We start from the raw sequence: 27,564 nt of genomic DNA, 5'->3' as shown, positions 1-27,564 counted from the left end.
TAAAAAAGCATTCATAACCAACAGGCTAATGTGGGTTCAATAATTCGATGTTTAAAGAAGGGTGTAGAATTAAGCTCATGCTGAATAGTACCCTCAAGACCATTACATTTAATTTACTTTAACAATTATCACTATTAGTTTCAGAATATTAAGTTAACATTTGGATTGTTATATTTGAATATGCTTCGACAGTAATTGCTTTGCTCCAGTAACCAAGTGAACATGCTTATTATATTGTAAGTGTTACTAAAAGCAGGCATTAACTTTATTACATTTAAGTGAAAGCTTGGTTGTATGTAGTGCATGCCTCTTCAGCTTGTAAATTAATCAGACTAAGGAAGTATTTATTGAATTGTGAAATTCTCACTAACTGGATTGTTGCATGGTGTGGTACTAACCAGGGTGAACAAAAACAGGGAGAGCCCCATTCAGGACCTGAGAGAACTGCTTCCCTCGAGGAAGAGAAGCCACCGGAGCCAGTGAAAAAGTTGCACCATCGAACTTCTTCCTCTGCAAAACATCACAATCACCGGAGCACTGCGAGTCGAGGCCTGGAGAGACAAGAAACATTTGACTCTGATACCAAAGGCAGCAGGGATTCTGTGTATATTGAACCAAAGGATGATTATACGGATAGTCCTGGCGATCATTATAGCTCGCACCAGGTCCACAATCATACAGAGGAATCCCAAGGTGATGGCACCCACAGGCACAGAGAGTCACGGCATCGTTCTAAGGAACGAGACCGAGAACAGGATCATAATGAACGCAATAAACAGCGCAGTCGGCATAAATCAAAGGATCGATATTGTGAAAAAGATGGGGATGTTGCGTCTAAAAAAAGGAATGATGTTGGAGAGTGGAACCAGGATGTGTACATCCGCCAATAACTCTGCCTACACAGTTCCCTCTATGTCCTTTTAGTTTATGTGTGTAAAAGAAAAAGTATATGTTTCCCTGATCCTTCTGTAAAGGTTATTGTGAATTTAAGATTTCATACAGTTGTTGCTGAGGCAGCACAGAAATAGATTCAATATGATTCATTTTAAAACCTTGTACAATTACAGGTCTGCTCGTGTGGTACTGTGCTCTTCGTATTTCTGGTTTGGTTTTGATTGCTACTGGCTGAACAATAGCTGTTTACTATCAAACTACCGTTAATGTTCATGAGCAACACGTGTGGGAGAATTTTTTTTTTCTGGGTATTCAGGAAAGGTTGGATCAGCATATACTGTGGTTTACTTTGCTTTCCTCAAAGTTTTAATTTATGCATGCATAACTTCTGTTTTTAAAAAAAATCTTTATATGTTTAAAGACCACTTTGGCTCATATCAGTAGTTGGGGTGGGATTGGGGAATCTAGTCTTGCCTTACACGTCAGAGTTAATAGAGAAAAATGTATTTTCTAAGTACAGGTACTATGTACTGTATATATAGTGTCATTCTATTTGTATGCAAGATTTGGAAATCATTTTTTAAAAATATAGTTTTAGCCACTATATCTGCTTCAGAGTCCCAATGATGATGCATTTCCTCTTTAATCATGCCAACTACAATTGGCCTATTTTGGAAAATTTGTAGTTAATAGTTTTCATTTTTTCCCCTACCCAGCTTTTAAAATCCAGAACACAGATACATATATCATCAATCATTGGGGTGGGAAATTAAATATATAATATATAATAAATATATATATACAGACATGTATTGGTTAGGTTTTTTGTAAAATGAATAGTTTTAACAGACAAGACAGTGAGCAATTTACTTGATAAGTCTAAGTTATATACCAAATAGTGACTATAATGTAAGTTACACAATATTTTTTGTTTAGGAATTGCCTGAGGGTTGTTATTTTATTTTCCTTTGTTAAAAATGATCCAATTTTCCCAAATGGCTTTGTCTTATTGCTTAATGGGCATAACGATAAAGTTCTGGTTACTGTATCTGCACATTTGTGGAATTTATTTTCAAAATCCTGTTTGTAAGCACTTGTTTGTGTGTGTATATATATATATATATAATATATATAATTCATAATTGCCTTTGTAGATATTGACAGTAGGTGATCTTGTTGCACTGTTTAATGGAGTTATTTATTTAACTGTACAAATGATGGCTGTACATGTTAACTTAACATGTAGGAAGGCCATTTCATGAATTGGAACAATGTTCCAAGAGATACATACACACACCCACATATATACACATACATATGCCCACGTACTTCCAGTCATTTTGCCTGCTTTTCCTTCCAGTTTCAATACCACAAAAAATGATAAATGTTCTGGCACATCATGTTCATTCTCTGCTTCAATTACTAAATTATTGATTTTCTTCCAAGTAACCAAATGGATTTTCAGATCTGTCGCTGCATTTGCTGCACTTTTCCCCACTCCTCTAATTTCCTACTTTTGTTGTAGGAGGCCTGATTTAGAAGCAGCTATTGACCGAATGTGCTTTGGGCTTTTGTGTAAAAATAAACATTTGCAGAACAAAGAGCTAAACCTGAACTCTGGTGTTTGGAGGTTTTGGATTTTGGATTTTTAAAACTTTCAATGGCAAACATGTGGTAAAAGGTTGTATTAATCGGTACTTTGTAGGAGGATGTTTTGTAGTCAGGAACTTTAGTCTGAGTGTGTGAGCATATATTATGAAAATTTGCCATAATTGCCTGTGCACCTTAGGAACACTCCAGCTCTTCTAATGTTTAGTGGGTAAATAAGTGAGATATCAGAGGGACATCAGAGAACCATATCCTAGCATGAGTTCAGTGCCTTCTGAAGAGGAAAGGTTAAACTGAGAACAATTTGGATCTGAATCACTCCAGTCTTATTAATTACAGGTGCACTGTTTCAGAGGTGCTCTGTGGGCACACAAACCAATCATAACTAAGCACTTGAGTCAATACAGCGCTGAGTCATGCATTAGTTTTTAGTCCAAGATGAACTCATTTTGGAATCTGTTTTGCTGAGTTTACATTTCTTTTCATGTGAAGAAAATTTTATGCGTCTGTGTTCCAAGGACAGTTACTCGCTCAACAGAAGAGCAACACAAATAACTGGAGATATCTGGAGCAGAAAATGCTGGAAATACTCAGCAGGTCTGTGTGCATCTATGGACAGGGAAACAGAGTTAACGTTTCAGGTCAGTGTTCTTGGGTTTTGATGAAAGGTCATCAATCTGAAACATTAACACTGCTTTTCTTTCTCCACAGCTGCCTGTCTAGTATTTACTGTTTTTATTTCAAATAACTGGACATGGAGATTATAATGCACCTGATTTGTGCTGTTTAACTTTTCTGTCTATTGTCATGAAGCAGACATGCTGACCTCTATACCCGATTGAAATAGAACATAGAACAGTACAGCACAGAACAGGCCCTTCGGCCCTCGATGTTGTGCCGAGCTTTGTCCGAAACCAAGATCAAGTTATCCCACTCCCTGTCATTTTGGTTGTCCAATCTGTCCTGTCAATAAGGCACAGCCACCAAATAACATATACCCCCTTAGTGGTTTTCCTCACCTGACAACTGAAATTGTTTCAGCTCTTCAATCATTCATAATGAACCTGTTCTGAGGAGATAAAATGTAGTTACATCATCTACAGTAGAGGGAACAAAAGTGGATCAGAGTTTGAAACTGGGACCTCATTTAAAACTATATTGCATGTTTAGAGACACACTAATTTGTCACTGTTCTATCCTGGGTATAGGTGACATTTTAAACAGCATCAAATGGAATTACAGGGTAACATTATCAGCCAGTCATAATTTATAATAATGAAAACCTCAAATGGTGCTTGAAGCTCTTCACAACAATGTTATGTTGGTCACCGAATAGCTGAAATTTGAAAAACAAACTTGTGAAATGTATAAATTATAAGAAAATGCAAATTAAAAATTACCAATTCATGGTCCTGCAGTTTATTATCTGGAGCAATATCATGCCCATTTTAATGTGATATTTTCTTTCTTTTGATGGTGGTATCAAGTTTCCCCTTTTCTTCAGGAAGCAGCACCTATAACAACGGCAGAACAACCTGCCCCCCCACCCTCTGCCCATCCCACGTTGGTAACTGTTAGGAGACAGGTGAGTGACATTAGGGGCCACTTCCCCTGCACACCCCCTGGAAAGAGATTGTTCAGCTTCTCCACACACTGATGCAGTTGGGAGTGGCATGAGGGCATCACCCGCAAATTTCTGACTGTGGTGCTTCAACCTAACACTTGTAACACAATCACTTACTGCATACCATCTAATAATGGGTTAGTTGTAACAGAAGAACAAAGCCTTCTCAGGACTGAGCTTTAATCTGCAATACATCAGCAAATGTGTTGCTCAACATTCGGCATGAATTTGTGACCAAAATACATCACAGACCTCTATTCATCTGAAATATCATTGCAATTGTCATCTTGTGGCATAGCTCCCAAACATTACTTTCATTTTTGGACCATTCAATTTTTCAATTACTATAAAGTAAATGGTTCTAATTATAGTACAAGATGGGTGGCACTGTGGCACAATGGTTAGCACTATTGACTCACGGCGCTGAGGACCCGGGTTTGATCCTGGCTCCTGGTCACTGTCCGTGTGGAGTTTGCACATTCTCCCTGTGTCTGCATGGGTCTCACCCCCACAACCCAAAGATGTGCAGATTAGGTGGATTGGCCACGCTAAATTGTCCCTTTTTTGGAAAAATAAACTAATTGTAGTGTAATGAGTCATTTGCAATAAACCACTCCTCTTTAATTGGCAAAGGGGTTTTATACATTGCCACATCAGACATTTGGCAGAGGGCTTGATGTATGAAATCACCTAACTATTTAAATAGAGTTTTCATGCTTGTTTTACAAAAACATAAGAGGGAGCTGAACAGGAACATCAGTCGACCTTGATTGTATGTGCAAATATGAATACCGCGGGACATGAATTTGTGACCAAAGCACCATTTTGTTTCATATGAATGTGTTCAATCTACTTTCTCCTTCAAATACAAAAACTGTATCAAAGTATGTCAAGCTTCAAATGCATGTTATTTTGTTGCAAAATCTGAAAGCTAGTTCATGGAGCCTCGCTGATTGCTTTAACTGTATCAGGAAGAACCCTGTTTGATCACCGATCTGTCATATGTTGATAAACAATGGTGGAGCTTCTTCAGTTGGATAAGTGAGGGTAAAATCATTGAGGGTACAGAGATAGAGCAGGGAATGGGTTTGCAAGTGTCACACGGGAAGGTTTAAACTAGTATGGCATGGGAGGGAGGGGGTGTACCGGAGCAATAGGTCTGAAGGTGAAAAGATTGAGGGAGAACGAGGAAATAGGGCCAGTATGGCTCTGAGGAGGAGCCGACAGGGAGATGTTGCTGAAAACAGCAGGACTGGTGGGCTGAAGTGCATATGTTTTAATGCAAGAGATATAACCGATAAGGCAGATGAACTTAAGAGCTTGGATTAGTACTTGGAACTTTGATGTTGTTGCCATTTCAGAGACCTGGTTAAGGGAAGGGCAGGATTGGCAGCTAAACGTTCCAGGATTTAGATGTTTCAGGCGGGATAGAGGGGGATGCAAAAGGGGTGGAGGAGTTGCGCTACTAGTTCGGGAGAATATCACAGCTGTACTGCGGGAGGACACCTCAGAGGGCAGCGAGGCTATATGGGTAGAGATCAGGAATAAGAAGGGTGCAGTCACAATGCTGGGGGTTTACTACAGGCCTCCCAATAGCCATGGGGAGATAGAGGAACAGATAGGTAGTCAGATTTTGGAAAGGAGTAAAAACAACAGAATTGTTGTGATGGGAGACTTTAACTTCCCCAATATTGACTGGGACTCACTTAGTACTAGGGGCTTTTACGGGGCAGAGTTTGTAAGGAGCATCCAGGAGGGCTTCTTAAAACAATATGTAGATTGTCCAACTAGAGAAGGGACTGTACTGGTAGGGGAGCATTTCGGGAACAGTGACCACAATTCAATAAGTTTTAAAGTGCTGGTGGACAAGGAAAAGAGTGATCCTAGGTTGAATGTGCTAAATTGGGGGAAAGCTAATTATAACAATATTAGGCAGGAACTGAAGAACCTAGATTGGGGGCGGATCTTTAAGGGTAAATCAACATCTGACATGTGGGAGGCTTTCAAATGTCAGTTGAAAGGAATTCAGGATCGGCATGTTCCTGTGACGAAGAAGGATAAATATGGCAAATTTCGGGAACCTTAGATAACGACAGATATTGTAGACCTCGTCAAAAAGAAAAAGGAGGCATTTGTCAGGGCTAGAAAGCTGGGAACAGACAAAGCCTGTGTGGAATATAAAGAAAGTAGGAAGGAACTTAAGCAAGGAATCAGGAGGGCTAAAATGGGTCACGAAATGTAATTGGCAAATAGGCTTAAGGAAAATCCCAAGGCTTTTTACACGTACATTAAAAAGCAAGAGGATAGCTAGGGAGAGGGTTGGCACACTGAAGGACAGGGGAGGGAATCTATGTGTGGAGCCAGAGGAAATGGTCGAGATACTAAATGAATACTTTGCATCAGTATTCACCAAAGAGAAGGAATTGGTGGATGTTGAGTCTGGAGAAGGGTGTGTAGATAGCCTGGGTCACATTGAGATCCAAAAAGACGAGGCGTTGGGCGTCTTGAAAAATATTACGGTGGATAAGTCTCCAGGGCCTGATGGGATCTACCCCAGAATACTGAAGGAGGCAAGACAGGAAATTGCTGAGGAGTTGACAGAAATCTTTGGATCCTCGCTGTCTTCAGGTAATGTCCTGGACGACTGGAGAGTAGCCAATGTTTTTCCTTTTTTTAAGAAGGGTAGCAAGGATAATCCAGGGAACTACAGGCCGGTACAACCTTATGTCAGTGGTACGGAAATTACTGGACAGAATTCTTCGAGACAGGATCTACTCTCATTTGGAAGCAAGTGGATGTATTAGCGAGAGGCAGCATGGTTTTGTGAAGGGGAGGTCGTGTCTCACTAACTTGATAAGAGTTTTTCGAGGATGTCACAAAGGTGATTGATGCAGGTAGGGCAGTGGATGTTGTCTATATGGACTTCAGTAAGGCCTTTGACAACGTCCCTCATGGCAGACTGGCACAAAAGGTGAAGTCACACGGGATCAGAGGTGAGCTGGCCAGAATACAGAACTGGATAGGTCGTAGAAGGCAGAGAGTAGCAATGGAAGGATGCTTTTTTGATTGGAGCGCTGTGACTAGTGGTGTTCCGCAGGATTCAGTGCTGGGACCTTTGCTGTTTGTAGTATATATAAATGATTTGGAGGAAAATGTAACTGGTCTGATTAGTAAGTTTGCGGACGACACAAAGGTTGATGGAATTGCGGATAGCGATGGACTGTCAGAGGATACAGCAGGATTTAAATTGTTTGGAGACGTGGGCGGAGAGATGACAGATGGAGTTTAATCCAGACAAATATGAGGTAATGCATTTTGGAAGGTCTAATACAGGTAGGGAATATACAGTGAATGGTAGAACCCTCAAGAGTATTGACAGTCGGAGAGATCTAGTTGTACAGATCCACAGGTCACTGAAAGGGGCAACACAGCTGGAAAAGGTAGTCAAGAAAGCATACGGCATGCTTGCCTTCGTTGGCCGGGGCATTGAGTATAAAAATTGGCAAGTCACGTTGCAGCTTTATAGAACCTTAGTTAGGCCACACTTGGAGTCTTGTGTTCAATTCTCGTCACTATACTACTAGAAGGATGTGGAGGGTGCAGAAGGGATTTACCAGGATGTTGCCTGGTAGGGAGGGCATTAGCTATGAGGAGAGGTTGAATAAACATCGGTTTATTCTCAGTGGAACAACGGAAGTTGAGGGGCGACCTGCTAGAGGTCTACAAAATTATGAGGGGCATAGACAGAGTGGCTAGTCAGAGACTTTTTCGCAGGGTGGAGGGGTCAATTACTAGGGGGCATAGATTTAAGGTGCGAGGGGCAAGGTTTAGAGGAGATGTACGAGGCAAGTTTTTTTACACAGGGTAGTGGGTGCCTGGAACTCGCTGCCGGAGATTGTGGAAGCAGGGACGATAGTGACGTTTAAGGGGCATTTTGACAAATACATGAATAGGATGGGAATAGAGGGATACGGACCCCGGAAGTGGAAGATTTTAGTTTAGACGGGCAGCATGGTCGGCGCAGGCTTGGATGGCCAAAGGGCCTGTTCCTGTGCTGTACTTTTCTTTGTTCTTTAGATTGTTCTACAGAAAACTGGCTGGGACTCAAAGGGATGAACAGCCGCTATAATGACTGATGCTTGATTGATCAGTATCATTCAGTGAGTCCTGCAGGAAAGACACATATGAATATCAGTTAAAGACATCATCAAACTATGCCTCAATTTCCTCTTCTTCCATCCGATGAACTCTCACTATCTGGACTCAATATTCTGAATGCACCACATCGACTACCTCCAACATTCACTCCCTTGGTCACTGTGGCAGCAGTGTGTACCATTTACAATGTGCACTGCAGCTGCACACCAGGGCTCCTTTGACAGCATCCAAACTTGTGACCTCTGCCACCTAGGACACGGTGCAGGTAAACACCACGACCTGCAACTTCCCCTCCAAGCCACACACCATCCTGACAGAGAACTACATCATAGAATTAACAGTGCAGAAAGAGGCCATTCAGCCCATTGGGTCTACACCAGCCCTTGGAAAGGGCACCCTACCTAAGCCCGCACCTCCACCCTATCCCAGTAACCCCACCTGACTTTTTTTTTGGACACCAAGGGCAATTTAGCATAGTCAATCCACCTAACCTGCACATCTTTGGACTGTGGGAGGAAACGGGAGCACCCGGAGGAATCTCACGCAGACACGGGAAGAACGTGTACTTTGCACACAATGACCCAAGTGGGAATCGAACCTGGGATCCTGGTGCTGTGAAACAACAGTACTAACCACTGTGCCACCCATATTTGGAACTGTTGCTGGGTCAAAATACCTGCACTCCTCCCAAAAAGCACAGTGGGTGTACCTACATCCCACTGACTACAGCAGTTAAAGAAGGTGGCTCACCACCAACTTCTCAAGGGCAATAAGGAGATGGGCTATAAAAATGTTGGCCTAGCCAGCAAGACCCACGTCCTGTGAAAGAAGTAAAACATTTCTATCGCTCCCTTCCAGTTTCCATTACCATTGGATTGATGGCTGAATAGTGTCTGCTGTTATTTTTCTATGTTTCTACCTCTTCTGGCAGTATCTGGGGTGACAATGAGCTAATGTCGTGCTGGGAGGAAAGGAGGAGGATGTGGACCTATCAACGCCTTGTTAACTATCTTTCTCAAAGGTGTTGTAGCATAATTTAGAAATAGTCTTCAACTTAAAACGTGAGCCAGAAAATTATAAGGTGCAAGTCATAATGTCACTAAGCGGGTGAGGAGAATTGCTGACCAGGGTGTGGGTGGTGTGGCACAATTGGGAAAGGATTGATGACAGTAAACATATGAGGGCTGGCCGGCCCAAATGGCTGATCAGCAAGGGAAGGGGACAGAGAGCACCCCCAACCACCACCCGCCGACCAGGTTGGTCACGTGGAATGTGAGGGGGTTGAATGGTCCGATTAAATGGTCACGTGTTTTCATGCACGAGGAGTCTGAAGACGGAAGTGGCATTTTTGCAGGAGATGCACCTGAAGTTGGGGGTTCAGCAAGGCTGAGAAAGGATTGGATGGGGGCAGGTGTTCCATTCAGGACTGGATGTGAAGATGGAGGGGGTCAATAAGAGAGTTGTGTTCGAGATGGGAATGCATTGGAGGGAGGATACCATCCAGGAGGGAGGTATATGATGGTTAGTGGGAAGGTGGAGGACGGCAGTGGTTTTGATAAACATTTATGCCCGGAATTGGGACGATGTGGATTTTATGAGGCGGGTACTGGGGAAGATTCCAGACTTGGACTCGCATCGGTTGATTACGGGGGATGGGGGGGGGGGAATGGTCATAGATCCAAGCCTGGACCGTTCCGAGTCCCAAGGCATCCAGGGTGTCGGCAGTGGCGAGAGCTGAGGGGGTTCATGGAGGGCGTTGGGGGGGGGGGGGGGGGGGGGGAAGAGAGAAAGAGACCCCTGGAGGCCAAGGGCAAAGGGGTTTATATACTTCTCCCATGTGGATCGGGTGTACTCCCGGATTGACTTTCTTTTTATAAATTTAGTATACCCAATTCATTTTTTCCAATTAAGGGGCAATTTAGCGTGGCCATTCCACCTAGCTTGCAGATTTTTCTTTTGGGTTGTGGGGGCGAAACCCATGCAAACACGGAGACTGTGCAAACTCCACACGGACAGTGACCCAGAGCTGGGATCGAACCTGGGACCTCGGCGCCGTGAGGCCACAGTGCTAACCTACTGCGCCACCGTGCTGCCTCCGGATTGACTTTTTGTGTTGGACAATTCGCTGCTGGAGGGGGTGGCCGACTCGGAGTATTCGGCAACTGTGGTCTCGGACCACACACCGCATTGGGTAGATTTAGCTCAGGGGGGCCCAACGGCCGCAATGGAGGTTAGATGTGGTGCTGTTGGCCGATGAGGTGGTGTGTGAGTGGGTGAGGGCTACAATTCGGGGCTACATGGAGTTGAACGACATGGGAAACGTTGTCGGAGGCACTCAAGGCTGTAGTCGGGAATAGTTTTTAATTGATTCAGGCACACAGGTAGAGGTGGAGCGGGAGGAGAAGGCAAGGCTGGTGGATAAGATTTTGAGGGTGGATAGGAGATATTCGGAGTCCCGGAGGCGGGGTTGTTAAAGGAAAGGCCGAGGCTCAAGATGGAGTTTAGGCTCATTTCTACGGGAAAGGCAGTGAGAGAGTTGCGGTTTGCCAGAGGGGCTGTACTTGAGTGCGGGGAAAAGGCGAGTAAGATGTTGGCCCATCACTTGAGGAAGAGAGGGTGGTTGGTAAAATCATAGAATTTACAGTGCAGGAGGCCATTCGGCCCATCGGGTCTGCACTGGCCCTTTGAAAGAGCACCTCACTTAAGCCCATGCCTCCACCCTATCTCCATAACCCAGTAACACCACCTAATATTTTTGGTCACTAACGGCCAATCCAGCTAACCCGCACATCTTTGGACTGTGGGAGGAAACCGGAGAACCCGGAGGAAACCCACGCAGACACGGGGAGAACGTGCAGACTTCGCACAGCGACTCAAACCGGGAATCAAACCTGGGACCCTGGTGCTGTTAAGCAACAGTGCTAACCACTGTGCTACCGTGTGGCGCACATTTATCAGTTGTAAAACCAGTTGGCCCAAGCACGAGGTTCAAGGCTAAACCACACAATCTAGGCGGAGTACTATTCACACTTGGGCAACTCGAACAGTCCTGGTGAGTAGATGGTCATTAATTTCCAATTGAGTGTTAAAAAACAAAATGACAAACAGACCTAAGAACATGCAGTGGTAATTAGTGTTAGGAAGCCTGGCCCTACAGTATGACGGCAAACATTAACATATAGGTTTTATCATAGGTTTTAAAATGTTGATATAAAAGTTGTGACTCAAAACTAGAGACATTGTAAATTAGCTTACTGTAAATAATGCACAAAATGAATAAGTAAATACATAATAGTACACGGATAGTTCAGTCTGTTTCCTTTATTTTAGAAATGTTTCATATAAAACATTAATACATGATTTGACACCATCAATAATAAAATATAAAAATGACAACGTTTCACAATATTTTTTTGTAATTTAAAAATAGAAATGTTACGCTTAAATGTAATGAAACCCCAAGTACATACTCAGCAATGACTTCATATGAGACGCAAGTTGCATTTCTGTTTCTATAGGCAAAAGATTAGAAAAATATGACCAAATATTGCAATCTGGGTTCTATGTGAAATGCAAAAGCTCCTAATGACCTTTTTCAGCACATGGTTTATGATCTCATTGCACAGCTATCAAAATCTATTGCTACCATAGCAACAATGGCTTTGGCTTGCTGTCACAGGAACAACAAACTACTGGTGCTCACAGTTGAGCTTCAGGTGTTAGCCAGTTTACGAAGAACATACAAACTATTAAGCTATTAATGAATGGGTACACATATGAAACATCAATAACCTGTCTTTATTTCTTCTCAATGCTAACTGACCTCTTTTATTTCCAGAATCTTTCGTTTTTATTTTGGATTTCCAGTATTTGGAGTTTAAAAAAATATTTTATGACACATCCTGCACCTTCACAAATTTAGCAATGAAAAAGCCTATTGTGTCCCTGTTGGCAGATTTGATTAAATGTGCGATCTGACTGCTGTTCAGATCTGAAGGAGAAACACTGGCGCCCCCTTCAGTCACACTGGATGGATCAAACCTCTGCAACAATTTCCGCTGATCGTACGACAGTCCAGCACCCATCATTCCTCCTTCACCCAGGTGAGGTTCCTATGGGAGAAGATGAATGTTAAAAACACACTGATCTAATCCTGTAAAAATCAAGAGTGCTTTTGAAGCAGGAGGACAGTTGATGAACTTCTAAAGAAATTCAGCACCTTGTGGAAATTACATTTAAATCAACCTTCATGGCCAGAGTTCTCCGGCTGTTTGCTGACGGCAGGATTTTCTGGTCCAGCCGGCCGCACACCCCTCCTGCGGTTTCCCAGTGGCGTGGGGTGGCTTCAATGGGAAATCCCATTGACAGCGGCGGGAGCAGAGAATCCCTGCCGCCAGCAAACCGCACGCCGCCAAGGGAAACACCCATTTGGGAGGCCGGAGAAACACGCCACATGATATTATTAAAACATAAGAATATACAACTGAAATTGCAAATTAGGTTAAAAACATAAATCCTACACATATTATGAATCACCATTTAAAAGTAAGAAGTTTTATCAACAAATTCATTCTCAAAGTTTAACTAAAATCATTTGAGCTACAGTTCAAAAACCTTTGAACTGTAGCACAAAATTTTAGTTGAACTTTGATAATGAACCTTTGAACTGTCTGGGTTCTTGACACACAAGCTAAGACTAAAATCCCTGAATGGAGAATTAATTATCCCTGTTACCCCACAAAAATCATTCTTTTTTGAGGTAAGTCACAGGTAATATAAACAGCCATAATACAAAACACTAAAGTCATAACTGGATGATGGAGAAATTATAATTGTGGCCAAGAATAAAATTGGTAGGTGCTAAAATTCTGTGGCTTCTCAACTGGGCAGCACGGTAGCATAGTGGTTAGCACAATTGCTTCACAGCTCCAGGGTCCCAGGTTCGATTCCCGGCTTGGGTTACTATCTGTGCGGAGTCTGCATGTTCTCCCCGTGTGTGCGTGGGTTTCCTCCGGGTGCTAGGGCAGCAAGGTAGCATAGTGGTTAGTACAATTGCTTCACAGCTCCAAGGTCCCAGGTTCGATTCCCGGCTTGGGTCAATGTCTGTGCAGAGTCTGCACGTTCTCCCCGTAATTACTTCACAGCTCCAGGGTCCCAGGTTCGATTCCGGGCTTGGGTCACTGTCTGTGCGGAGTCTGCACGTTCTCCCCGTGTGTGCATGGGTTTCATCTGGGTGCTTCGGTTTCCTCACACAGTCCAAAGATGTGTAGGTTAGGTGGATTGGCCATGCTGAATTGCCCTTAGTGTCCAAAATTGCCCTTAGTGTTGGGTGGGGTTACTGGGTTATGGGGATAGGGTGGAGGTGTGGGCTTGGGCAGGGTGCTCTTTCCAAGAGCTGGTGCACACTCGATGGGCCGAATGGCCTCCTTCTGCACTGTAAATTCTAAAAAAATTCAAGACCCATTCAGAGCAACAAAGAGTAAATGTTCGTGATTGCACAGCAGCTAACGTTCTGGTTTTAATAGGCTGTACAGGGGAAAAATATTTTAAATTTGGCATGCAGGAGGAAAGGTCAGCAGAAAACATCAAGCCAATCTCTCTCCAGCTATTGGTGACAGTGTCCACCCAAGCTTGGAATAGCATACTACTAAGAAAAGCTGTACGGGTAGAATCACTACTCATTTGTTCCAGGAATGGGAATCCACAGAAGCAATCCTGGTTCTATTTTTTCCCCCAACTGTCTCAATCTCTATCCAACCTCACATTCTTCCATCTCCATCAAAACTATCCTTTACACTGGGATCATTCTGAAGAGCAAAGGCTTCTTTAATGTCTTTGTGTATCTCTCTCTCTCTGCCCACCCTGGGTATTTATATAGCATGTTTAACGTAGTAAAACAGCCCAAAATGTTTCAGAGAAACATTTTCAAACAAAGCTTTTGATACCATGCCACAAAAGAAGATATTAGAGAAGGCATCACAGAGGTAGGTTTTAAGAAGTATCTTAAAGGAGTAAAGAGAGATAGGTGCCGATATTTAGGGATGGAATTCACTAGGGAACCTTATGTCCTAGGAAGTTCAAGACACAATAGCCAATGATGGACTAAAATCAGGACTGCTCAAGTGGCCAGAATTAGAGAAGTGCAGACACCTGAAAGAGTTGTAAGCCTGGAGGAGTAGAGAGAGGGAGAGGTCAGGTCATTGAAAATAAGGGTGAAAATTATAAAATCAAGATGTTGCTTAAGTGAGAGTTAATGCAGGCCAACAAACTAATGGGTGATGGGTGAACAGTAATTTTTGCAAGAAAGAACATGGGCAGCAGAGATTTAGTTGATTTACAGTGGGCAGTGAGTGTAAGACTAGCCAGAAGCATATTAAAACAGTAAAGGCATGGATGAGGGTTTCTGTAACAGATGAGCTGAATAGCAAATGCAAGGAACTCATGGACCAGTGTGTTGTGAAGGTAGCAACCATGCATTCAGTTGCCAATGCTGCATCTCCTCTCTCCCATGCCCGTCAATCCAAACTTCCCCACCATTCCCATAAAGTAGCACTGGCCCCATGTATCTTCAGTTTCTCTCCCACTGTAACTCTACCCTTCACAATTTCTTTCTGAGCTCATTTGCTCCAAGTAACCCACTCCATGGTCGTTTATTTCACTTTCATTGAACTGCTGACCAACCAACTTCCCACTGTCAGGACCCATGTCACATTATCCCTCCTCCTCTTTGACACCGCATCAACTTTCTCCAATGCCTCTCCTCTATTGTCTAGCTCACTAACACTGTCTTCATATCTGTTGCCAAATCATCCCCAGTAATGACTTCTCATATAGCCCTCACATAATTGCCTTAGGAGCCCCAACATCAATTCTTGAACTCCTCTTATGTGCCGGACATCCAGTGTTGGATGAACTGGAATTTCCTCCAGCTAAAAAAATAAAAGAACAAATCCAGAGCTGAACAGAAGTGTGAAAGAAAGCAAGAGGAGGAAAGTGTGCGTGTGAAAATAGATTAACAGGTAATGTAAAAGGCAACGCAAAGTCTTTAAAAACATATGAAGGGTGGTCAAAGGAAGGGTAAGGACAATTAGGGGCCAAATGGGGGATCTTGTGAAGGCAGACACAGCATGCTGAAGTATTAAATCAGTACTTTGGATCTGTCTTCAATAAAGACAAATATGCTGCCAATGAAATGAATGAAAATGAAAATCGCTTATTGTCACAAGTAGGCTTCAATGAAGTTACTGTGAAAAGCCCCTAGTCGCCACATTCCGGCACCTGTTCAGGGAGGCTGGTACGGGAATTGAACCGTGCTGCTGGCCTGCCTTGGTCTGCTTTAAAAGCCAGTGATTTAGCCCAGTGAGCTAAACCAGCCCCCGTCACAGCAGGAGGATGTAGTAGAGAAATTAGACAGGATAAAAATAAAGAAGAGGTACTTAAAAGACTGGCAGTGCTCAGTCACTGAGTTCAGATGGGAAACTTCCAAGATTGCTGAGGGAGGCAAGGCTGGAAATAGCAGACACTTTGGCCACAATCTTCCATTTCTCCTTAGCTCTGGGAGTAGTGCCAGAGGATTTTTGTTGTTTGTGTTCTTTGTTCAAGGATAAAGGCGGCAACCACAGATCAGTCAGTTTGACTTCAGTGGCAGGGAAATTTCTGGAAGCTATAGTTTGGGACATATCAATAGTCACTTAGACAAGTGCAGGATAATTAAGGAAGGCCAGCATGATCTCATTAAGGGAAAACCATGTTTAACTAACTTGCATCAGTTTTTTGAGAAGATAACAGAGAAGGTTAATAAGGGCAACATTGTTGATGTGATGTAAGTGGATTTTCACAACAGGCCTGTGAGCAAAATTCTAGCTCGTGGGATAAAAGGGAAAGTAGGCACTTGGATAAGAAATCGGCTGAGTGACAGGAAACAGAGAGTAAGGATAAATAGTTGTTTTTCAGATTGGAGAAAGGTTTGTAGTGGAGTTCCCCAGGGGTCAGTGTTGGGACCCTTGCTTTGATGTAAATCAATACCTTAGATTGTGTTGTTCAGGGCATGATTTCAAAATCTGTGGGTGATACAAAGATTGGAAACGTTGTCCACTATGATGAGGATCATCTTGAACTTCAAAAGGATATAGACATGCTGGTGGATTGGGCAGACAGGTGACAGATGGCGTTCAATTCAGAGAGGTGTGAAGTGAATCATTTTGGCAGGAAGAATATGGGGTGACAGCCTAAACTAAAGAGAGAAACAAAGGGACCTCAGAATATATGTCAGAGCATTGAAGATGGCAGGGCATGGTAAGAGAGCAGTTAATAAAGTGTATGGTATCTTAGGTTTTATTAATATGGGCATTGAGGACAAGAGTAAAGAGGTCATTCAAACCTATAGAAGTTAGGCCTAGTAGTAGGCAATTCAGCCCCTCGAGCCTGCTCCACCATTCAATACTATCATTTCTTAAAGAGTATTGACAGGCAGAGGGATCTAGGTTTACAGGTCCACAGGTCACTGAAAGTGGCAACACAGGTGGAGAAGGTAGTCATGAAGGCATACGGCATGCTTGCCTTCATCGGCCGGGGCATTGAGTATAAAAACTGGCAAGTCATGCTGCAGCTGTATAGAACCTTAGTTAGGCCACACTTGGAATATAGTGTTCAATTCTGGTTGCCACATTACCAGAAGAATGTGGAGGCTTTGGAGAGGGTGCAGAAGAGGTTTTTGCCAGGATGTTGCCTGGTCTGGAAGGCATTAGCTAGGAGGAGAGGCTGGATAAACTTGGTTATTCTAACTGGAATGACAGAGGTTGAGGGGCAACCTGATAGAAGTTGACAAAATTATGAGGGGCATGGACAGAGTGGATAGAAGCTTTTTCCCAGGGTGGAAGAGTCAATTACTAGGGGGACGTAGGTTATAGGTGCGAGTGGCAAAGTTTAGAGAGGATGCGTGAGGGATTTTTTTTTTTAAACACATGATAGTGGGTGCCTAGAACTCGCTGCCGGAGGAGGTGGTGGAAGCAGGTATGATTGTGATGTTTAAGGGGTGTTTTGACAAAAATATGAATAGGATGAGAATAGAGGGATATGGACTCCGGAAGTGTAGAAGGTTTTGGGTAAGACGGGCAGCATGGTCGGCGCGGACTTGGAGGGCCAAGGAGTTTATTGCTGCGATGTACCTTTCTTTGTTCTTTGATTGGAAGATTGCAAATATTATATCCCTGTTCAAAAATGTGGAGAGGGATAAAGCCAGCAAATACAGATCAGGTAGCTTAATGTCAGTGGTGGGGCCCAGTTAAAGACAGCAATCCAAATGAATTGATTGCCGCTTGGATGAATGTGGGGTAGCACAGCTAGCATATATTTGTTAACGGCAAAAGTAAAGTACTGCAGAACTGAAAATTAAAATCTGAAATTAAAACAGAAAATGCTGGAAACACTCAGATTAGGCAGCATCTGTGAAGAGAGGAAAACAGAATTAACATTTCAAATGGATGAGCTACCATCAGTGTTCAGACAAAGGCAGCCTTCATATCAAAGGCCTTGCCTCGCCCTCAATGGGGTTAATGGCTCTGAGACTATAAATTGTGCTATATAAATGCAACTCATTTATTTTAAAAAATCTCCCCTTAATATTCTTATCCTCATATTCAAATTTCTTAAGTGTCTCATCCCTCCCTCTCTCTGTAACGCCTTACAAACCCTAAGAACCCTGTGTTTCTGTAACTCTAGCTGCTTGCGAGTATGCTTGATCCTACTACGTTCCTGGCATTTCCACCTTAAATTTATCCACCTTTTTAATTCTCTCTCCTCCTATAGGAGGCTCCTTCAACCTACCTCTTTCAGCAAGCTTTTAGACACATATAGAATCAGTCAGAAAGATACAGTACAGAAGGAGGTCATGCATCCAGTTCTTTGAAAGAGCAATCTAATTATACACCCCATTTCTGTCCTTTCTTTCCCCTTCAAATATTTACCTAATTCCCTTGTCGATGTTACTACTAAATCTGCTTCAGCACATTTTCAGTCAGTGCATTCCGGAATCAAACAACTTGTTGAGTAAAAAGGTTTCTCCTCCTGTCACTTCTGGTTGCTGTGACAATTAATCTCAAATCTGTGTCCTCTATTGCCCATCCTTATGCCAAACACAATTTTTCCTTATATACTTCATCAAAATCCTTCATGATTTTGAACATTTATGACAAACCAAAAATTTCTGCTTTAAGGGGAACGTACTTAGCTCCTCGAGTTTCTTCACCTAACTGAATCCTATTTGGGAATATGAGGGGACTGGAAACTCTTATCTACCTTACCATTAATATTTATGGAGATTGATGGTAGATGAAGCATAAATCATTAATCAATGTAATGCAGTTCAGCTTTTACTGTTACATCATGAATTATATAATTACATTGAATGGGTAAGATTTCCTTCATTTCACGCCCTTGTTTTCAACTCATCGATATATTTCTTACGTCTAGATTTGACTATTCCAAAGCTGTCCTGGGTGCCCTTCCTGAACTTCTGCTGCCTGCGTTCCAAATTGAATCAAGTCCTATTTACCCATCACCTCAGATGGCCGGCATTGGCTCCTGGTTAAGCAATAATTTTAACTTTCTTATCCCCGTTTTCAAATTCCTCATAATTTAACCCCATCCTATCTCTGAAATTGCCTCCAGCCCCTCAAGCCCCAGATTGCTGTGTTCCTCTGATTCTGGCCTTTTGAGCATCCCCAATTTTAACCATTCTACCTTTGGTGGCCATGTCTTCAGCTACCAAGACTCTAAGCTCTGGAACCTCCTACCCAAATTTCTTCACCTCTTTTCTGCTTTAAAGACACCATGTAAAACCTACCTCATTGCCCAAATCTTTGATCATCTGGCCTAATAATACATTACCTGTTACCTCGAGACCTAACTAGGAGCCAGTGCAGGCTAGCAAGCACAGGGGAGATGGGTATACGGGATTTGGTTAGAGTTAGAATGCAGGTGGCCTTTGCTTTATAATGCTCTTGTGAACTGCCTTGGGACAGTTTATTTTGGTAAAGGTGCCATATAAATACAAGTTGTTGTTGTAACTTTACCATTCAATATAGGGAGCAAATGTATTCCAAAGTACAATTGTAAATTGCTCTGCTGTTGGGCCCATAATGCCACATTGTTCAAAGCTTTGATGGCTGTCTTGATCAAATATGTTGGTTTATGATGTGTCCATTTATTAAATTGATTTTAGCAACTTTTACACCTCATTCACACATCTTGCGGTAAACGGTCTGCTCATCAGAGGGACTCATATTTTTATTAAATATAGATAAAAATTAAGGCTCACTCTCCTGATTGCTAGCCTTCTCATGCCTTTGCTATGCTGTACCTTCACCTGCCTTAATCCCTTTCCATTCAGCTGCCCAGTTCCCCTGCTATCATCAGCTAGTACCTCCTAAGACAGGCCTATTCCTGACCATTAACAGCGATACTATCCCTTCCCTTTGCTGCATTTGAGACAGTAAACCATCTCCCCTCCCCCCAGCAAATTATTTTTGAGACTGACCTTTTCTCCCAGAAGTAAAAGCTGAGAGATTGAAAGGGGCCGGCACTCGAGTCTAGAGCAGGGGTCGGTCACTGACTGGAAACTGCCTGTTCTTATTAATCAGTAAATTTGAGAAGTTAATGAACACACATTGGAAAAGCTGTTTGCGGTTTATTCAGAAGTATGTTACTTTTAAAACAGAAACAGAGTATGTGATCCGCTTACTCCACAGTAAAATCAAAACAGTGCAGATACTGGAATGTGAAGGTTTTAATTGCTCCCTGCAAGTGCGTTTTGTTCTGAGCCTTGTTCCCTAGCGAGGTTGTTGCATTTGTAAATGTTAGTAATTTTACTGAATACCATTGTATGAACATAAATCTCTCTCTACATTTCAGATTCATTTCATTAGATTAAATGATTAGATGGAAGGTTATTTCCTCTAATTTATGATGCACTAAAAAATGTGGATCTTTAAGTGATATCTGCCCCATACATGGTGATGCTAGTGCCAAGATCTTGATCCAACACACACAGTACCAGTCACAGTTTGATACTTAGCTTCAGTTGATATTTTCAACTGAACATATATAAAAACGAAGGATAGAATGTATGACTTTAGAATGAGGACTCAATTACATTCCAGTTATCCGGCATTATTTGACCCTGCTTAATCTGAAGATTATACTAAGCTTTCACTCCCCATGTCTGCAGGGAGGTCAACTAGTTGATATATTTTTTAACAGCTTCTCATCTCAAGAATACATTCAACTTGTATTTTGTAATTTTTCGAGCTTCTTTAAAATCAAAGTGCACAAATTACACAAAAGTTTTTATTGGAGAAAACAGCCTATATTAACCCTGCTGTATAAATCAGAAAGTTAGCTGTGTCAACAAAGAACAAAGAAATGTACAGCACAGGAACAGGCCCTTCGGCCCTCCAAGCCCGTGCCAACCATGCTGCCCGACTAAACTACAATCTTTTACACTTCCTGTGTCCGTATCCCTCTATTCCCATCCTATTCATGTATTTGTCAAGATGCCCCTTAAATGTCACTATCGTCCCTGCTTCCACCACCTCCTCCGGTAGCGTGTTCCAGGCACCCACTACCCTCTGCGTAAAAAACTTGCCTCGTACATCTACTCTAAACCTTGCCCCTCTCACCTTAAACCTATGCCCCCTAGTAATTGACCCCTCTACCCCGGGGAAAAGCCTCTGACTATCCACTCTGTCTATGCCCCTCATAATTTTGTAGACCTCTATCAGGTCGCCCCTCAACCTCCTTCGTTCCAGTGAGAACAAACCGAGTTTATTCAACCGCTCCTCATAGCTAATGCCCTCCATACCAGGCAACATTCTGGTAAATCTCTTCTGCACCCTCTCTAAAGCCTCCACATCCTTCTGGTAGTGTGGCGACCAGAATTGAACACTATACGCCAAGTGTGGCCTAAGATTCTATACAGCTGCAACATGACTTGCCAATTCTTATACTCAGTGCCCCGGCCAATGAAGGCAAGCATGCCGTATGCCTTCTTGACTACCTTCTCCACCTGTGTTGCCCCTTTCAGTGACCTGTGGACCTGTACTCCTAGATCTCTTTGACTTTCAATACTCTTGAAGGTTCTACCATTCACAGTATATTCCCTATCTGCATTAGACCTTCCAAAATGCATTACCTCACATTTGTCCGGATTAAACTCCATCTGCCATCTCTCCGCCCAAGTCTCCAAAACAATCTAAATCCTGCTGTATCCTCTGACAGTCCTCATCGCTTTCCGCAATTCCACCAACCTTTGTGTCGTCCGCAAACTTACTAATCAGACCAGTTACATTTTCCTCCAAATCATTTATATATACTACAAACAGCAAAGGTCCCAGCACTGATCCCTGTGGAACACCACTGGTCACAGCCCTGAAATTAGAAAAGCATCCTTCCATTGCTACTCTCTGCCTTCTATGACCTAGCCAGTTCTGTATCCACCTTGCCAGCTCACCCCTGATCCCGTGTGACTTCACCTTTTGTACTAGTCTACCATGAGGGACCTTGTCAAAGGCCTTACTGAAGTCCATATAGACAACATCCACTGCCCTACCTGCATCAATCATCTTAGTGACCTCCCTGAAAAACTCTATCAAGTTAGTCAGACATGACCTCCCCTTCACAAACATAATTACTAAATGTTTGAACCAAACATAATTACTAAATTCATAACTTTAATAAGAACCATATATGCTGAATTTTAGTATTGCACAAGAAACATGACAACTTTGGGCGAGATCTTTTGGCTTTTCATGTCTTCTGGTCCCGCCGATGGCACTGGTCCCGCCGATGGCACTGGTCCCGCCGATGGCACTGGTCCCGCCGACAGGACATCCCCACCGCGGGTTTCCTGGTGGCGTGGGATGGAATCAATGGGAAATCACATTGACAGCAGTGGGACCAATAGATCTCACCGCCAGCCAACACATGCTACCTCGTGTCGCTGAGAACACGCCGCTGGGAGGCCAGAGAATCTCGCCCATTATTTCATAAACTGCCTTAACTAGGTTAACCACATACTGTGAGTAATACGGACCTGTGACTCTAAGTGCAAACAAGGAAACAAATCGAGTGCCCAGGCAACTTGTTCTTCATTTTCTGCCAGCGTTATTGTACAAGTGCTATACACCAAAGTACCTCCAGGTTTCAGTAAGTTGACGGCCTAAGAAAATATGTCATAGTGAGAAACCAGAGGCAAATCTAAAATAAAACCAAAACAGTGCAGATACTGGAAATATAAAATGAAAACAAAAATAAACTAGGAACACTCAGTATGTCAGGTAGTATCTTTCGAAAGAGAAACACTGTCCCAATGTTTTTCTCTTTTTGAAGGACAAAGGGGGGAAGTCTATGGTATGACAAAGGACAGGAGTAATTAAATGGCAAAGTGGAAGGCAAATGGAGCAGTAATACGTTAAGTATAGAAACAAAAGATGGGTCCAGTGAAATGTGAATGGTACAACAAAATAGTAGAAGAGAAACATGCAAAACAGAGAGAGTTGTAGTAATGTAATGAAAACAGGACAGGCAGACACCATGGGTGAAGACTGCGCCAGTCCATACCTCCTTCATTCCCAACGGCTCTAGTGCAGCCATCCTCCATTAACAGCTGCTACCTGAAGGTAGATGTAATCACTGAGCTATTAAGAAGCATATATGGGGAGGCAGCGGCGTAGTGGTATCACTAGACTAGTAATCCAGCAGCCCCAGGGTAATGCTCTGGGGACCAGGGTTCAAATCCCGCCATGGCAGATGGTGAAATCTGAATTCAGTAAAAATCTGGAATTAAAAAGTCTAACGATGACCATGAAACCATTGTCGATTGTTGTAAAAACCCATCTGGTTCACTGATGTTCTTCAGGGAAGGAAATCTTGTCATTCCTTGTCTGGCCTACGTGTGACTCCAGACCCACAGCAATGTGGCTGACTCTTAAATGCCCTCAGGGACGGGCAATAAATGCTGTCACAGCCAACGACACCCACATCCCATGAATAAAAAAAAAAAAGATTCAAAGCAGCTTCCCTGAATTTTTCTCCATAAAGAGGATTACAGATCACAAATCTGGTTACATGAGAAGCTGCAGTGAAATTTACTTTCCCAGTATACCTCTTGGATTACTTGTATTTTTAAAATAAATATACATCAACACCCAAATTTACTAATGAGTTCAAGGAGAGCTCAGAAGCAAAAATACAGCACAAATCAAGTTTATTACAGAATAATAGGCAGCACAGTGGGGTAGCCCTGATGCCTCACGGCACCAAGGTCCCAGGTTCGATCCCGACCCTGGGTCACTGTCCGTGTGGAGTTTGCACATTCTCCCTGTGTTTGCGTGGGTTTCACCCCCACAATCCAAAGATGTGCAGGGTAGGTGGATTGGCCACGCCAAATTTTCCCTTAATTGAAAAAAATGAATTGGGTACTCTAAAATTATTTTTTTAAAGTTTAAAGAACAATACTTAAAATTCAATTTTTAATTACAAGTAGAGAAATTGGTATTCGCTAAATTTCTTGTACTGATTTTGGGTGGAATTCTCCAGTCCCCCAGCCGAGTGTTTCTCGGTGGTACGCAGCTCACTGGCTGTGGGATCCTATCCTCTCGCCACTTGTCAATGAGATTTCCCATTGACAGCACCCCACGCTGCTGCGAAACCTGCTAGCGGGAGTGCACTGCTAGTGGGAAAAGTGAATCCCGATGACCAGAGAATTCTGGCCAAAAGACAGAGAAAACTTACCAGATGTTATAAAAGGGAAAACTTACCACTCTGAACAACTTTCGCTGTAACGGTGGATATGAAGTGATTTCTTTTAAGCTCCAATCACAGGCCATATTTGGTCTCTGACCTAACCCACTGCAAGGTGCGTCCAGAAGTACCCGATCAAAAGATTCCGGTAGGAACGGAGGACCTGATGTTGAAATCAGAAATAGTTAGCCATGCCGCTTGAACCAAACATAATTACTAAATTTAATAAGAATTATATATGATCCAAGTTGAATTAAAGAAACATGACAAATTAAAAGTAATTTTCTGTTGGTTATGGTTTTCAAAGTATCTTTTCAAGTTAAGTACTTCCCATTGTTATATACTGTGAAGAAATCAAAATTGACAAAAAGACCTAAGATTTGTTTTTTCTCCACATCACATCTACCGAATTCCTCTTTTCCCTACATTTTAGGCACAGCAACATACAATGGACATGTTGTAAAGTTTTAAAGATGCTAACGTAAATGCTGGAAAGCTTTGAAGACATTTGCTAAATATTAGATACAGGGTACAGCTTTGTCACATTCTTGGCACGACCAAGGGTCAGGGGCCAGGGGGTCCACGCCGATGAAATAGGGGGGGGGGGGGGTTTGAAGGGTGGGGGAGTGAAGGCAGGTAAGTAAGGGTCTCCGGGAGGTTGGGTGGGTGATGGGTGGGGATCTTAGAAGGAAGGGGGTGCTGTAGAGGGCTTGAAGAGGGGGGATCCCCAGGGACCTCATAGCGGGTGTCATCACTTGGGGGATGTGGGGTAGTGTCCATGTGTATGAGGGGTGACATTGCCCACGGGTGGGGGATGTGGGGGACCCACAAGCTCACTCAGAGATCGGGGTACCCTTTCAAAATGGCGGCCCGAACTCGGAGTTCAGCTTCCCAGTGCTTAAAAAAAAGCCCAGTGTGGGTTAAACCTGTGAGAAACTTCCTAGGGCCCAAAAAAGTGACTACCTGTCACCGAATAGGGGTAGGGAACTGAAAAACCCGCCACAAATTAACTTTGAAATTTTTTGGAAAAATCGAGACCGAAGTTTTTTATATACAAGCACAATCTCAACTTTTCCGTGCTGTCTAATGCTATTTAATCCTTGCTTTTATTCATACCTTGCCCATCCCAAATGCCTTCCTTTGCCAGGGCTTTAGTTCCATCATAACAAAACACTTTTATACAACTCAGCTGCAAGTTCTCAGCATTCTGCTTTATCTTCTTTACCTTATTTGCAATCTTGTCCATTGCTATCACTTCCCCCTGTTGAAAAAGTAAATGGTCCAAATTAAAGAGGTAAAAATGAGTGTTTTTGATCACTATTGTCAAAAATGTAAAGAGAAATACCAGCGAGGCAAAATCAGCACAGTAAGGGAAACAGTTCATGTTTAAAGTTGAATTTAGCACAGTGGGCTAAACAGCTGGCTTGTAAAACAGAACAAGACCAGCAGCGCGGGTTCAAGTCCCATGCCAGCCTCCCCGAATGCCGGAATGTGGCGACTAGGGGCTTTTCACAGTAACTTCATTTGAAGCCTACTACTTGTGACAGTAAGCGATTTTCAATTTCAATTTCAATCCTTCATCAGAACAGAGTTTCAGATTTCTAACAATTGTAGTCATTTTCTCTTTTTTACTTGCATCAAACTGGCATTGGAATTTTATTGCTAGACTTGAAATGTTCAGTGAGAAAACATACATTGTGAATTAAAAGATGGGACATTTTACCTGATGACTCATGTACCAATACAAAGTAAAAATTTACAACTTGAAACTTTTCCATAACAGCTAAAAAATTATTGCATTCTAAATTCCATCAGGCAATTCTGGTGTACAAGTATTTTGGCAGGCAAAATGGCAGCAATTTTATGGAGAAGAATTTTACTTGTGTTGTTATTTTATTCTTAATACTGGGACAATTTAACTCCAAATACATAATAGTCCTTCCGAGATTGTTCTCTTTTATAAAAAGGAACCAATACACCGAAACACCATTAGAGGGAACCAAAGTCTTACACCAATTAAAGCAGTACACGCAAACAATGCATAAGATTAAGCCAAATATCTAAACAAGTAAGAGTGCATAGGCCTTATTGCTTCTATACAACGTTCCCAGACTCATTTATTTTTATTTTTTTTTAATAAATGTTTTAAAGTTTTTCCAATGAGCGTTTTTACATAACAAAAATAGAAATACAGATAGTAATAAAAAATAACAATAAACATATACCCAAAGCTTACAGTGAAACTACTTACGAACAGAATTTTTTTTTTTTTTTTTTTTTTTAAACAGAACAAGGTGGGTTTTGTCCCCAAGCCCAACTCACATTATATCAACAGTACCCCCACCTGAACACCCCCCCCCCCCCCCCCCCCCCGCCACCGTCACTCCCCCCCAGGATGCTGCTGCTGCTGACACTTACTGCTCCCCTAGAAAGTCAAGGAAAGGTTGCCGGGAGAACCCCATCAAGGACCCTCTCCAGGCTGAGGAACCCCGCCATATCGCTAACCCAGGTCTCCGCACCCGGGGGTTTTGAGTCCCTCCACATTAGCAAGATCCGTCTCTGGGCTACCAGGGAGGCAAAGGCCAGTACCTCGGCCTCTTTCGCTTCCTGCACTCCCGGATCCTCCGACACTCCAAATATCGCTACTGTTGGACTCGCCTTCACCCGAGTGTCCAAAATCCTAGACATCACCCTTGCAAACCTCTGCCAGAATTCTTTAAGCGCCGGGCATGCCCAAAACATATGGGCATGGTTCGCCGGACTCCCTGCACCTGTCCTCCATCCCAAAAAACTTACTCATTCTTGCTGCCGTTATATGCGACCGATGCACAGCCCTAAACTGAATTAAGCTGAGCCTGGCACATGATGATGAGGAGTTCACCCTACCCAGGACGTCGGCCCACAGGCCCTCATCCAGCTCCTCCTCCAACTTGCCCTTCAACTCCTCCACTGAGGCTTCCTCCACCTCCTGATGTATGTCCAACACCTTCCCCTCCCCTACCCAGATGCCAGACACCACCCTGTCCTGGATCCTACGCAGGGGCAGCAGCGGAAATGTCCCCACCTGTTTTCTAAGAATGTCCCGTACCTGGAGGTACCAGAACGCATTCCCCGGGTGTAGGCCGAACTTCTCCTCCAGCACCTGCATGCTAGGGAAAGTCCCGTCTATAAACGGGTCCCCCTCCTAATACCTGCCCTATACCAACCTTGGTATCCCCCAACGGTAGCATTGTGGATAGCACAATTGCTTCACAGCTCCAGGGTCCCAGGTTCGATTCCGGCTTGGGTCACTGTCTGTGCGGAGTCTGCACATCCTCCCCGTGTGTACGTAGGTTTCCTCCGGGTGCTCCGGTTTCCTCCCACAGTCCAAAGATGTGCAGGTTAGGTGGATTGGCCATGATAAATTGCCCTTAGTGTCCAAAATTGCCCTTAGTGTTGGGTGGGGTTACTGAGTGTTGGGGATAGGGTGGAGGTGTTGACCT

The 27,564-nt window shown here is 43.1% G+C and overlaps 2 protein-coding genes across 17 annotated transcripts in view; one reads left to right on the top strand and one right to left on the bottom strand.

The window, feature by feature from the left end:
• Positions 1-3,914, top strand: part of LOC140424913 (voltage-dependent L-type calcium channel subunit beta-2-like) — a 656,293-nt gene extending 652,379 nt beyond the window's left edge. For all 9 annotated transcript variants that reach the window (XM_072508564.1, XM_072508560.1, XM_072508566.1 and 6 more), the window contains one exon: positions 402-3,914. In XM_072508564.1, the coding sequence (XP_072364665.1) occupies positions 402-890 (489 nt within the window). In that variant the 3' untranslated portion in view covers positions 891-3,914. The remainder of the gene's footprint in view (positions 1-401) is intronic.
• A 7,676-nt stretch (positions 3,915-11,590) lies between these two features.
• The window catches only part of nsun6 (NOP2/Sun RNA methyltransferase 6), a 60,165-nt gene continuing 44,191 nt past the window's right edge, over positions 11,591-27,564 (bottom strand). For 7 of the 8 annotated variants that reach the window (XM_072508555.1, XM_072508552.1, XM_072508550.1 and 4 more), the window contains 4 exons: positions 25,199-25,343; positions 24,100-24,245; positions 22,374-22,499; positions 11,591-12,396 (listed from right to left, as the gene is read on the bottom strand). In XM_072508555.1, the coding sequence (XP_072364656.1) occupies positions 12,175-12,396; positions 22,374-22,499; positions 24,100-24,245; positions 25,199-25,343 (639 nt within the window). In that variant the 3' untranslated portion in view covers positions 11,591-12,174. The remainder of the gene's footprint in view (positions 12,397-22,373; positions 22,500-24,099; positions 24,246-25,198; positions 25,344-27,564) is intronic. The other variant, XM_072508558.1, reaches the window with a different exon arrangement.

The sequence above is a fragment of the Scyliorhinus torazame genome, chromosome 6 (genome assembly GCF_047496885.1).
Source record: "Scyliorhinus torazame isolate Kashiwa2021f chromosome 6, sScyTor2.1, whole genome shotgun sequence".
Taxonomy (NCBI): domain Eukaryota; kingdom Metazoa; phylum Chordata; class Chondrichthyes; order Carcharhiniformes; family Scyliorhinidae; genus Scyliorhinus; species Scyliorhinus torazame.
The sequence above is the reverse complement of the archived record's forward strand: the minus strand, read 5'-3'. Positions and strand labels throughout refer to the sequence as shown.